The 12,499-nt window shown below is 42.3% G+C and overlaps 1 protein-coding gene and 1 long non-coding RNA gene across 2 annotated transcripts in view; one reads left to right on the forward strand and one right to left on the reverse strand.

The window, feature by feature from the left end:
* LOC138570103 (prostatic acid phosphatase-like) overlaps positions 1-12,499 on the reverse strand; it is a 406,974-nt gene that overhangs the window by 98,666 nt on the left and 295,809 nt on the right. Inside the window, exon 8 of the mRNA XM_069648716.1 lies at positions 10,366-10,448. Coding sequence (XP_069504817.1) covers positions 10,366-10,448 — 83 coding nt within the window. The remainder of the gene's footprint in view (positions 1-10,365; positions 10,449-12,499) is intronic.
* Positions 6,705-8,125, forward strand: LOC138570104 (uncharacterized). The gene is made up of 3 exons (XR_011303400.1): positions 6,705-6,804; positions 7,477-7,620; positions 7,746-8,125. It is a non-coding gene; the product is annotated as an uncharacterized lncRNA (long non-coding RNA).

Here is a 12,499-nt window from a genome sequence, read left to right on the forward strand (position 1 = left end):
AGCAGCTTTGCTGGATTTTTGGGGTTTATTTTTTTCTCCTGCTAAGAGTGAGACTCTTTTTCTCCCACTCTTAAACATGATTTGAGATATCCTTTGACTTTGTAATGTGTTTAATGGGCTATGGGCTCTTTTACTCCATAGGGTTTCATGTGTTTTTGGTAACTGTGATACACAGCACCCTCAGTGCAGTAACACAGGGGTGTCCTAGTGACCCCCAAACATAGACTCCATACCCTGGGACTGACTACTGTCTCCCAGGGCATGTAAAGTCACCATTGACTTTACTAGTCTTAAATTGTGAACAGAACCAGTACAAACCATAATATTGTGGAAGTACTGGTAGGGGTAATTAGATTGCCCCTGGGTCTGTTTTTCGAGGGGGCACTGTGCAGTCCCCCCTCTTCGAGTTTCTGGTTGGTGGCAGTGGTTACCACGCGAAATATTCCACTGGAATATTTCCTATGGGATTTTCCCATTCATTTTAAACGCACCACTTTTTTGGTGCAATGTTAAAGATACCGCTGGGTTATTTATTTAATATTTATTCTTCGGTTGGGTCTTTTTGCCAGGACTCGGTTTTAAAATGGCGTTTGTGTTCGCCTCTGTAACTCCAACCCAAGTCGAGCCCTTTGTTCCACCTTTGGCGGGCTTCTGCACAGAAGCCTCCAAAAGTGGTGCCACTCTGTCTGGGTCTACAGGATGTGTGGGAGGGGGGTTTAGGCACCCTGGACTGAGTTGCCTCGGCAACTCAAGTCGTACTCTTGTGTGATTGACCCAGTGGTGAGCCGCCCGGCTCACCACTTAGCATGTTTGAGTGACAGCTAGGACTGTTGAATGGGGGTTTTCTGCATAAAAGCAGGGCTTTGGGGACTGGAACTTCAGAAGGCGCCACAGGACCTAAAGAATCCGAAGAGGCAGAAGCTGAGCCGACCTGCACTGACGACACCACCGGTGGAGCCCTGCTGAACCGTCTCACCATTTCCCGACGACAGAGGAGATCTTCATCCTGGAGAGTCTTCTTCCTTTGAACTGGTGGGGTTAACCAGTTTGCCCTCTTTTCGCCTTCCTGGACCGTCTCGTGGTCGAATCGCCCATGCCAAGCAACCTGGCGGCCGGATAGCCACGCTTCACCACTACCGTGAATAAAAGGGTAGTTACCTTTTAACCGGGAAACTCCGTGTCTGGTTTCTTCCCTGGCAGTGCAACGACCTCCAGCTTTCCTCCACGTCGAGATCTTCTCTTCCCCTGGATGAAGCACCGACTTGCACCCGCTGCCAGGAACAACTGCCCCCGCTGGAGCTTTCTCACCATTTCAGGTACTGTGTCCCGCCAGGTCTCCTTTGCAACAGACTGTTCAAGGTGTCCCGTAAATCCTTGACTCTCTATCCGGGGGTGACCTGGGACCTGTTAACTAACTTTTTCTGAACTGATCCAACTCTTTTTGAACTATCTGCAAAGACTTTTAAAGTATAATTCAACTGTGTGATCTTGGACACAAACCGCCTTGCTCTCTCCAAGAGTGGGCCTGGCCTATGAACTTTCTTGCTCTACAGTAGACTCTGCCTTCCTTGACTTGCTGCGGTTCTTCTAAAAGTGTTGGTATTGTGTGCTTTTCTAATTCTGCCTTTTCCCTCACTTTTTAACTAACTTATTGGAGTGCCATCTTAGGTTGAGCGCTCACCTCTGTCTGCAAATAAGTGGTGTTTTAACTAAGACTTGTTCAATAAGTAATCAGGGATGTAAATATATATTTATAGTGACTGTGTTTGAACGTGCTTGCCATATTAGTGCTAGTGTATTTTTTACAAGTGTGTTTTTAAATAAATAATTATATACTTTTATGCCAAAGCTCTGGTCAGGGTTTGCTTGTGCTACTGCATTTTGGTACCTAATGTGTATACTCTATATACTGCCTAACTCTTCTTGAGAGAAGTCTGACTGCTCAGCCACAGCTACCAGGTAAATCTGGGTAGGTCAGACTGCTACCAATTGGGTTCACTACCAACACCTGTAGTCCTAAGCCTTTTCCAGTGGTCCCTAAGGGACCTGCACAGGTTTCTGCCGAACAATGTACCTATGTACAATAAAGCAACCTGGACTTATTGCTATGGCTGCACAGCTGGTCTGTGCGTGGACATTGATCTTCACTCCAGGGTATTTACGACACGTACACATCTGATTTTTTGACAAAGTTCCGTTCATTCTTTTCAGCATGATGCTAATGATTGGGGATGTGGGCCGTAGCCTGACTCTGATTCATTTACACAATACAGTACCTAATGACCGGATCTTTGTTAGACCGGCTTCAGAACAAGTTTGGAAACATACAATGGGGGACGGGCTCCCACTATTCATTTAAGGTATTGCCCTTTTTTCCATAGCCCTGCTGGCATGGCACGAGCAAACTCGTTCAGCAGGATTAATTATTTGTTTTTTTGTTGTACTGCAGTCTTGGACGTGGGGCTCCACACATATGCCATGGAACGTGCCACCTTTGAGATATAAGCGTCTTAAGTAATTTAGGTTTTCCTTCATGGGGTACTCAGTGTTTTGGTGCAGGGTGCACTTGGTGTGCAGGTTACTTCACGTGGCAATACATTTTTACCAGGGCACCTGCTTGCATTTTTTTATTGGGGTTTAACAGACATCAGTAGCTCAATGTATTATTAGTGATTGTCTTTGTTGTAGGTTTGTCCTTTGAAGGCCGTAATGAAGTGTTTTGACTTTCCAGTCACAACGGAATTGACTAACCCTTTCAGCCCTAAAGAAGACGTTTTAGTTGAAACTAGATTTCCAGGAATGAGGAGGGACGTTTACTTCACGTGGCCGCTGCCCAGCGCAGTGGCTTGGTACTTGTTACATGCGGGAAGCATTGGCACCCCTTGGGCATTCCAGTTGTTGTGTGAAACATTGGGCTTCTAGTTGGCCTTCTAACACACTTGTGTGTAGATATTGTGATAGGAGATGGCCCATGATGTTCGTGAGGGGACACACAATGTAATTGGGTTTGTGAACAACATTCGTGTGTTCATACATCATTTTGGACATTGTAGCAGACTGGGCTATGTGATGAACAACTGAATTGTCTATTGTACTTTTTGCTTTTTTTACAGTACACGGTTATTGACCTGTTTTGGTGTTGCATTATTGTAGCACGCTGTCTAGTTGTATATGTAGTTTCAATGGCAGAGAACAAGAAATCTCTATGTGTGTAAGGTTTTTATCTGTTTTTCAATGTATGTGAGTGTTTTAGTAACAGCAATTGATTATATTTCTATATGCTTATGTGGTAGAACGCAGGAAATAAAAGTATGTCAAAAAGCTGTTTCATGTATGCGGAGTAACCGCTAGGTACACTTGCTTAAGGTCATGTGTACTCTTTGTCACTAGAGTTAGCATTACCATCTTTTCTCAGACTGGTGGCAGTCCATTTAGAAACACCGACCGTGGTGCACAGGGTTTTGTTTGAATAAAACTCAAAAAGATATAGCATGACTACAATAAATAGGATTTTTAGTGAACTATTAAGAGGAATTAGTGTTATATGCTATTTGTCATTCTGCTTGTAAGCCCTCTTGCGTGTGAGCATTCATTCTATATATTTCCCTGTTCGCATTTTAAAGTCCCTTTATAATACAGACGACTTTTTACATTTTCACTTTTCATATGTCGTCCTTAAATTATTCAACCAAGCAGTGTATGTCAACTTAAAAATCCATAAAACTTCACAATCATTCATGCGTATTAAAACTTCACAATCATTCATGCGTATTAAAACTTCACTATCCATCTTATGAGTAAACGTCAATAAAATATAAACACTATAAAAAAGAAAACATAATATTAAATATATGACCAGCAACACGAAAATGCATTTACAATGCAAAACATGCTAAAAGCTGTACACATGTGCTAGCCGGGTACAAGCTCCTTACATGTAAATGTCCGTCTTAGACTCAAGGCCCAGAGCAAATACTGAACCCCTCCACAGACCACATCCGGGTGTTGACTTGCATGTGGCCTGGCCATGGCTTCACCCATTAGGGGCACCTGGTATCTGATGACGATGAGGCTCAGCCGCCCTATCAGAGGTTTCAGGATTTCCGAGCAAGCAGATAGAACGTGCTTTCTCTCTCATGGTAACACAAAAAGAGAAGGCAGTCCCTTAGTGCATATGCCAACTAGGTGTAACCCATGCATGCCAGCTGTAAAGCTACGCACAGAAACTACACGCATAATGAACAGCGCGTGTCCGTGTTTGCAGATACCCCCCTTCCCGAGCGGGGATCTCTTACCATTAACATTACACTCCTGTGCTGGGTAGCCAAGATCTTGCATGCGCCATTTTCACTGGAATCACGGGGAGCGCCATTTTAAGTGCCGGGATTCAGAGTGTTTGACTTTTCACTCTCTGCACAGATGTGCCCATTGCCTCTCATTGACTCATCCTGTTGGTTGTATTGTTGTTTATTTGGTTGTTGCAAGACTTCATTATTCCAAGTTATTATCAAATGCAGTGTGATGTGATTGTCATAGACATACATGGCTGGGTAGGCAGTCCGACATATCTTTAGGATTTACCCATCATTCCATACGGCAAGGATTGGGTGGGAGGGGCACCATTTTCACTCCTCTTTTTTGCAGCAATTTAGCACTCAGGTGATAGACACTGCGGGGATAACCCAACCCCTCGCTTGTTCTATTTTTGGCTTCTGTCATTATTGCTACATCTCATTGCACTGACAAAAAAAGAGCGATGCTCCTTTCCAAAATGGCGCAGTCTTGCAAAAGCAGACTGAAAAAGTTGCTTGGCCACTGCTTTTAATAAATGCTAGCAATGCAGTTCTGTCGGTTCGCGGGCACCTGGACTGACAGCCAGCGAATGCCCTGAGAAAAAGAAGCACTTAGTGCAGGCGTCTCCAACCTGCGCTTATCCCGATGTTTTGGGCAATCACTCCCATGATTCTAGACAATTGACTATGCTGGCTAGAGATTGGGGGGAGCTGCAGTCCAACACTTTGGGGGTGCCAAATGTTGCAGACCCGTGAATTTAATAACCGAGGGGGCTGCACTACCACCTCACCTCACGCCTGTCATTAACGAGAAGCGTGGTTGTTGCCAGGTCCGGAGTTAGGCCCTTTCAACCTTTGCAATTGAAATGGGCCCCACACCTTGTTGCCCCCTATGACTCTGACAAAGTAAGCTCAATGTCGTTTTTAAGTTGTCATTTAGGTATTCAACTCCATGCTGGCTGTCTTTCTTTTTACTGCTGTCTTGAAACAATAAACCTGTCCCGTGATAATCTGCAGCTATTAAACCCCTCTCTCCATTAGTTTATCTAGGATCTCTCCACAGAATTAAGCCCCAACGTGGAGCTGATGGTATGTCCATATTCTCTAAGGAGGCATTAGTGTTCACAAACTAATGGCTGTTTCACTTTAAAAGTGCATTTGCTGGCAACAGACTGACATCTGCACAAGGCATTCTATAATCACAGACATGTTTTACCCTCCTTTCAGCTCTTGGGTGAGTGTCAGCGAATATGGTTGAAGGTCGGGCTCATATTATGGAATCTTAAAGGTAAAACCAGGAACATCACCCATTGTAATGTGCATTAGGAAACATATCTTCCATGCACATTACAATGGGTGATGTTCCTGGTAATACATGCACGACCCAGTTGCTCCCCCAACTGAAATCCATTACCTATGCTGCACTGTTGTGTAAGAATATATAAAGGGCGCCTGGCGGAGTCCTGATATGCCCAGGAGGGTACCTGTTTGTAAAATGCTAGAAATCAGGGTGAGAGATCCGTAGACAACTGTCAAGTTTTGAAGCTATTTTATTTTGCCTCCAAAACGATTTTGCACAGATGAATATATTTAAACATTTACAAGACTTTCGATAAGCACGAAAGTTTTTTTTTTCAGGGGAAATACAGGTGAGTATCGTCCTTTTCTATTGTCGAGGAACAGTTTCCACAGTGATGCACAAGTATGCAGTACAGGTAAGTGATGACATAGGATTTTTACAGGGTGCGGCCCAGGACTGTGGTAGGTCCGGGGGTACTAAACACAATAGTGTACACAACACTATCTATAAACACATATACACAGGGATTGTGCCACAAGACATCAACACGGAAGTGTTTCGGCCAAAAAGGCACCACCTATGCTGTTTTCCTCGTGGTTTGTTAATCCTGATCTCTGGCATGTGTTTTTCACCCTGGAAACTGTTACATTCACATGTGAACCACACAGCCACTGATCGCCGATGCGTGGTATGATTTTGATCCCTTGGCCTCTGCTACCCACAGTTAGCACAGTTTTATTTCGTGTTCATCACCCTGTGACATCATTGTATGCCTCGAGTCGGTTTGCACAATATGTTTATTCAAATGTGATCTAGACTTGTTTATTACATAGGGCATTCGGTAGCCATTAGCTCAGCCTAGCCACCACTAATCAGATCTGGTGTCACGTTATGCAGCGCCCTCTCTGCATCGTGGCCATCTGTGTCCACACAAATTTCTCCGTCATCCACCTCATGAGCTTTTTGCCTTTCTAGGGGGACACATGCATACGGGTTCTCTCGACCTTTGTTATGCCCCCACGCTATTGGCCGAATACATTCAACCAATAATGACAGCCGTCATTCACACCAGAGTGCCATACTCACCCCAGCACCCAGCAGGCACCCCATTGGCCGGATGTCCTGCAGGACTAGTGCTTTTAACTAATGGCAGCAACACTCCTCGGCAGAATCCATTGCCGCGAGGAGCTGAATCGCCATCGATTAGCATCGGTAAATTGCGCTGCTTTTTATTCTTGTTCTTCGGTTTTGTCTACAACAGGGCAGACAACCTGTGTACCTCCAGCCTCACTGCCCTCTTTAGCGTTTCCTTACGCACTGGAGATGCTTGCTTTTAACCCTGCCACAATAATGCACACGCGCACGGCTGCAGCTTTTATGCTACCTTTAGACAACAGTGCCGTTTTGAAACCCTGGTGCTTGCAGCCATCCACGTCCATCCCCACCGTGCATAGATATGTAAAAAGCATCGCCTTATGTTGACATTATCCTCCACATGGGATTACTCCACGGTCACTTAAGACACGGGCACTACAATCCCACGTGACTCTGCCTCACCCACCACGCGCACTGGAAAAGCTTTTTTAACCTTCTTTGTAACCTCAGACCACAGCAAGCGACGTCACCAATGCCTTTAGTTCACGGTAACATTCACACTTGATCCCTGCAGTCGGCAGGTTGCAGAACTGATAGCCCCATTATCATCAGGCTATACTTATTTAACCACGCTTTGGAGACACCCACACCACGGGTGTTCCTAGATCTTGGTCCAACACGTACCATACTCACACATCCCACGCTGGATGTACTTTGACCCATGCTTTTAACAAAACAAGGTCCCCCCCGAGTGTTAAGATAACGGTACGCATACCTTTTCTTTCACAGCTCCTAGAGACCCAAGGCTATATTGATTGCCTTCGTGACCCGATTTGTACAAGTCTTCTCATGTCTAATGCAGACATGGTTCCAAGAGTCCGGCACCCCTAACAGGACTCGCCGCACAGCATCCCCGCTGCACCAAGGTAGACGGTAAGCTGTTCCATTAAAATACACCTCTAGTGTATTTTAAGGCTCTAATCAGCCATTATTAATTAATATCTAAATGAATCATTAATTTCCTCCTGAGATCCTGACAGCTATCACTTCCCCCACAGCTTACATGTACGGACAGCACCACTATCAAGTGATCATCCTGATGAAGGCCACCACCACCTCGGGCTCTCACCCAGCCCTTTTTGGCCGAAACACTTCCGTGTCGATGTCTTGTGGCACAACCCCTGTGTATATGTGTTTATAGATAGTGTTGTGTACACTATTGTGTTTTGTACCCCCGGACCTACCACAGTCTTGGGCCGCACCCTGTAAAAATCCTGTGTCATCACTTACCTGTACTGCATACTTGTGCATCATTGTGGAAACTGTTCCTCGACAATAGAAAAGGACGATACTCAACTGTATTTCCCCTGAAAAAGAAATGTCTGTCCTAAGAACATTTGTGCTTATCGAAAGTCTTGTAAATGTTTAAATATATTCATCTGTGCAAAACCGTTTTGGAGGCAAAATAAAATAGCTTCAAAACTTGACAGTTGTCTACGGATCTCTCACCCTGATTTCTAGCATTTTACATGCACTGTTGTGTAGTAATTGTTTCAAATCTAAACTCTCCTGTCCTATCCCATCGGTTGTGGGCATCAAGCGGATATTTAGTTAAGAATGTGTTACTGAAACAGTGGGAATTTCTTCCTTGGGCTCCCCCTACTGGTTAACGTAGTACATAACCAGCCTAGATCTAGGTTCAATCAGAACATGCTTTCCTGCCCAATATAATGGGCAACAATATTGCAAAAAGAAAAGGGAGGCAATATGCAGGATATTTGCTGACCTATCGCCTGAAAGAACATCATTGAATAACGTTTGCACAAGGACAAGTAACATTTTTCACAGGATGCATGTGAACCGGGGAAAAAATTACCCTGGTGCAAATGGTTCTAATGCATTTTGTACCTGAGTATTTATCTCCGGTGCAAATACTGTCCAAAACTGCACTGCACCCATACACGGTTTTTATAATATGGGCCCTTGAATCTAGGAAGCCAATACTGATAGGTACTTAATTTGTCACTTTAAAGTTAGGCATGCCAGCTTTGCAGCTGTGCAACAGAACCAGGCTCAGACTGGCCTACAGGGCAATACTCGAAACAAGAACGCTAAATGCTAGTGTTGGACACTTTTGTGGTCAAAGTGGGCCAGTTTGATCAGCTACTTCACAATGTGGCTAGTAGTTTTGACCAGTGTTTCTGACTATTCTTTAAAATACACAATTTGCATCACATCAACAACAAAAAAAACTTTGATACTATTCAAACAGTCTGTCACAAAAGGAATTAATTGCCATTTGCAACTAAAGGCCCTTTTTCATTGTTGCCCGAGACACTTTTATGCCCCAATCCGACCCTGAACAGAACACCATGGTTTATATAAGTACATGGGTTCCAAGTAATTTCATCAACAGTAATTACTTTGTGGTAATTTACTATGAAATAATGACTTCTAAATAATACTTCGATTTTTTAATTTTTTTAACTTTAGGGGTATCCCCCCATAACCCACTTTCGTCTTCATTGCTACCCCTCCTCAAAAGCCCCATTAGTCCCTTTTAACCACTTAACTCTTAAATACTCATATTTGTCAGTCATTTTGAAGTAATTACTTCTTAGTAAATTACCACAAAGTAATTACTGTCGATGAATCGACGGGATACCAAGCACATGCTATTTTGTCATGCTGTATATATTCATCCAGGTGTCCTAGAACAGAGACTCTTAACGTATGATCAGTTACCTGGAGCTGTTAACATTCGCAATCCTAGACAACTAATATTACAAGCTGTTTTGCTTTCCTCTACAGTTCTGATCCACAAACTTAATTTGGTTACAGCTTCTGAATCATCTAATCATCTTCTAGTGCTAATCTATATATCCAGGGCCTACATCACAGACACCTTCCACCAGTACAGTGATATTTTTTCACACGTATTTTGCTCTGGGGCAAACGTAAAAATGCAACATATGTATATGCATAGTTGCAATATCTGCCTCGACTCAAATGCACTTGCACTGATGCAAAGTTCAAGTAATATGGCCCAAGATAGGTCTGCAAAAATGTACAATCAAGTCCACCCGGCTGCGTTAATTGTATAAATGATTTTTATGTCGTTTGGTATTATGTGATTACTTCTGTACCGTTATTTATTTTAATTTTTGTAAAGCGCCACACTGCTAAATGTTATCCAGTGATTTTATTAACTGCCCCCATTTTTCACTGCAGAATATTCACCTCAAATAAATTCACCTTCAATATATAATTGAAAAAAATGTACAGATAATAAGTTTGGGAAAAGGGATAATGTTTTTTGGGGGTGGGAAGTTGGGATTGGCGGGTTATGGTGGACTGCTGCCCCCCTGTATTTTACTGTTGCACCGAGTTAGAAAAGAATTTAACATTCTGCAAGGAAAACATGAATGGTAAAAACACATGGGAACCAATTAAAAGCATTTGTTTTTATTTTAATTGAGAAAAGTGAATGGATGAATGGGGAACAATTGGTGTAGCTATTGGATGAACTTTTTTTTTACCACTGGGTGTGCACTTACGGATACTGGACAATGAGACATTTGAACTATTTTCTGTGACGTATGCCTTTAAAACCTCACTGTACTACAGTGTATATGTGTTTTAGAGCAATTTAACAATCAACACATATTACATACTTACTGCTGAGTAGATGATCATTTTTCGCTCAGTCGGTGTTTCAATAAAAGAGATGAAATTTTTCAGAATGGTGGTCACAAGCACACCTGAAGAGAAAACAAACAGACAGAACAATAGCAAAATGGGCAAACGCTTATTGACATGTTGCACTGGTTTTAAGCTGGCATGTTGGAGTAGACATGGATGGCGACTACTTCAGTATGAATCATATATTGTACATTTCTGTTCAAAATATGACTAGGCAAACAATGGTGGAATATTCCTCTTTATTTGAGGATGTTGTGTTTATTCCGTAGAGTATAAATTACAGTTACTTACTGTTGTGAAATTGGCATCACAGTGTTGAAGACCCATTCCTTTGCAGGCATGGTATGTTATATTTTCTTTGTATTGTACATGCTTAAAATAGACTACAACCTTTCCCAAAATCTCAAAAATTACAAAATCACTTTGAAAAGCAATCAATAATCATAAATGATGTACAAATACAAGACGCCCAAGAAGATGTGCATATGAATTCCTGCACATGTCAATGGACCATATATTAAATTCTATTCATATCTTAAAAAACGAAAGACTTCAAAATAAAAAAGACACACTTTTAAAAATATCACTATTAAGAAAAAAACACGGGATAATACTGCTGCAGATAACTAAGTGTTAAACTGCACAGAAAACCTGTAACTGCTGAACCCACTGAAGTGGGATAAGTACCCCCCTCGTGCCCCCAAAGCATCTACACCAGAAGGACTCACATTAAATCCATTCATCACTATGTACCAACTTCCTAAAAAACAAAGTGTGCAGCACTTTTAGTGCTTTGCAATAAATCAACAGATGCTTCAACATTTACAGTTCAAGTTTATCTGCACAAAACCGACAAAAGGATTCCTCCCGTGAGATCAATTTGCATCATAAGAGAATTTCTCTAGTAGGGTAAAAATTCCATCTGAACCTTAAAAATTCCTTTAGATAATATCGGTTTGGGAAAATATTCAAGTACGGTGCAGCTACCCCAAGGCGTTTATGTTCCAACTAAAGGCACGCAACGGAAGTATACTCGTGAAATTCTTAAAGTGTGGCACTCCCATTGTCCTCAAATAATGCATGTTTAACAGTCCCCTGATGCTCCCAAAGGTCACTTACACTTTTCCCTATATTTAGGAGAGTATTATCACATTGATCCATTAACATATTGAGAGTATTTACATTATTACGGCTTAAACCATTTTTCAAATCCTCATACAAAGATTTGTCAGCAGGATGAAGTATATTGCGATAAAGTGACAATAGCCTCCAGATAACTCCACCTGTAAACACCTAAGTCCAAACTCAAAGGGAATTGCTGCCAAGGGAACTACGTTGGGAACTCTCAAATCTCTCTGCCAGATACAGGCCTCTAATATATCAAGGTAAGCAAGAATCCAGGGACAAAACAGTTCCATTCCATAAATAAATTTAGGAATGACCTTACTCTCATAATAAATCAAGATTGGTTTAAATGAAAATCTACCATACTGTCCATTAATCTTAATCATCTAATTAACGAAAGTTAGTGCTTTCTGTTTCAATGCAGAGTGGATAAGAACCTTTTGATGGTGGCTGCAGATGGGAAATCCCAAATAAACTAGGTTGCTTATCTGAATCAGTGTGTCCTTCTGAAGAGAACACTCAAAAAGTGACCTCTTTCCCAATTTTGCAAATGTAATGATCTTAGTCTTCCCAATGTTAATTAACAGAGAATTATCTTTGGCAAAAACCTTTGCGTTCAAAGGTTGCTGTATGCCAATGGGGGTGTGGTGAAACAATAAAATGTCATCGGCATAAGCTAGCCAAGCGACTTTGAGACAGACAATTTTGGGGGAACAAAAGAGGCAGTGTTTACATATTCGTCCACGTCTGAGACATAGTGGTTAAAGAGGCAGGGAGTCAGAATGCATCCCTGCCTCAGGCCTACCTTAGTTTCAATTTTACGTGATAACCCAGCTTCGTCATTCAGCCTAACTTGAATTACAGAATGGTCATGCAAGCCAACGATCAGTCTCAACAAACCATTCAGCATTCTCAAATTAGCCAGTTTATGCTCAGTTTAGACCAACGAGGGTTCCTATTTACACGGTCAAATGTGGCAGACAAG

The sequence above is a fragment of the Ambystoma mexicanum genome, chromosome 2q (genome assembly GCF_040938575.1).
Source record: "Ambystoma mexicanum isolate Mex_15411 chromosome 2q, UKY_AmexF1_1, whole genome shotgun sequence".
NCBI lineage: Eukaryota > Metazoa > Chordata > Amphibia > Caudata > Ambystomatidae > Ambystoma > Ambystoma mexicanum.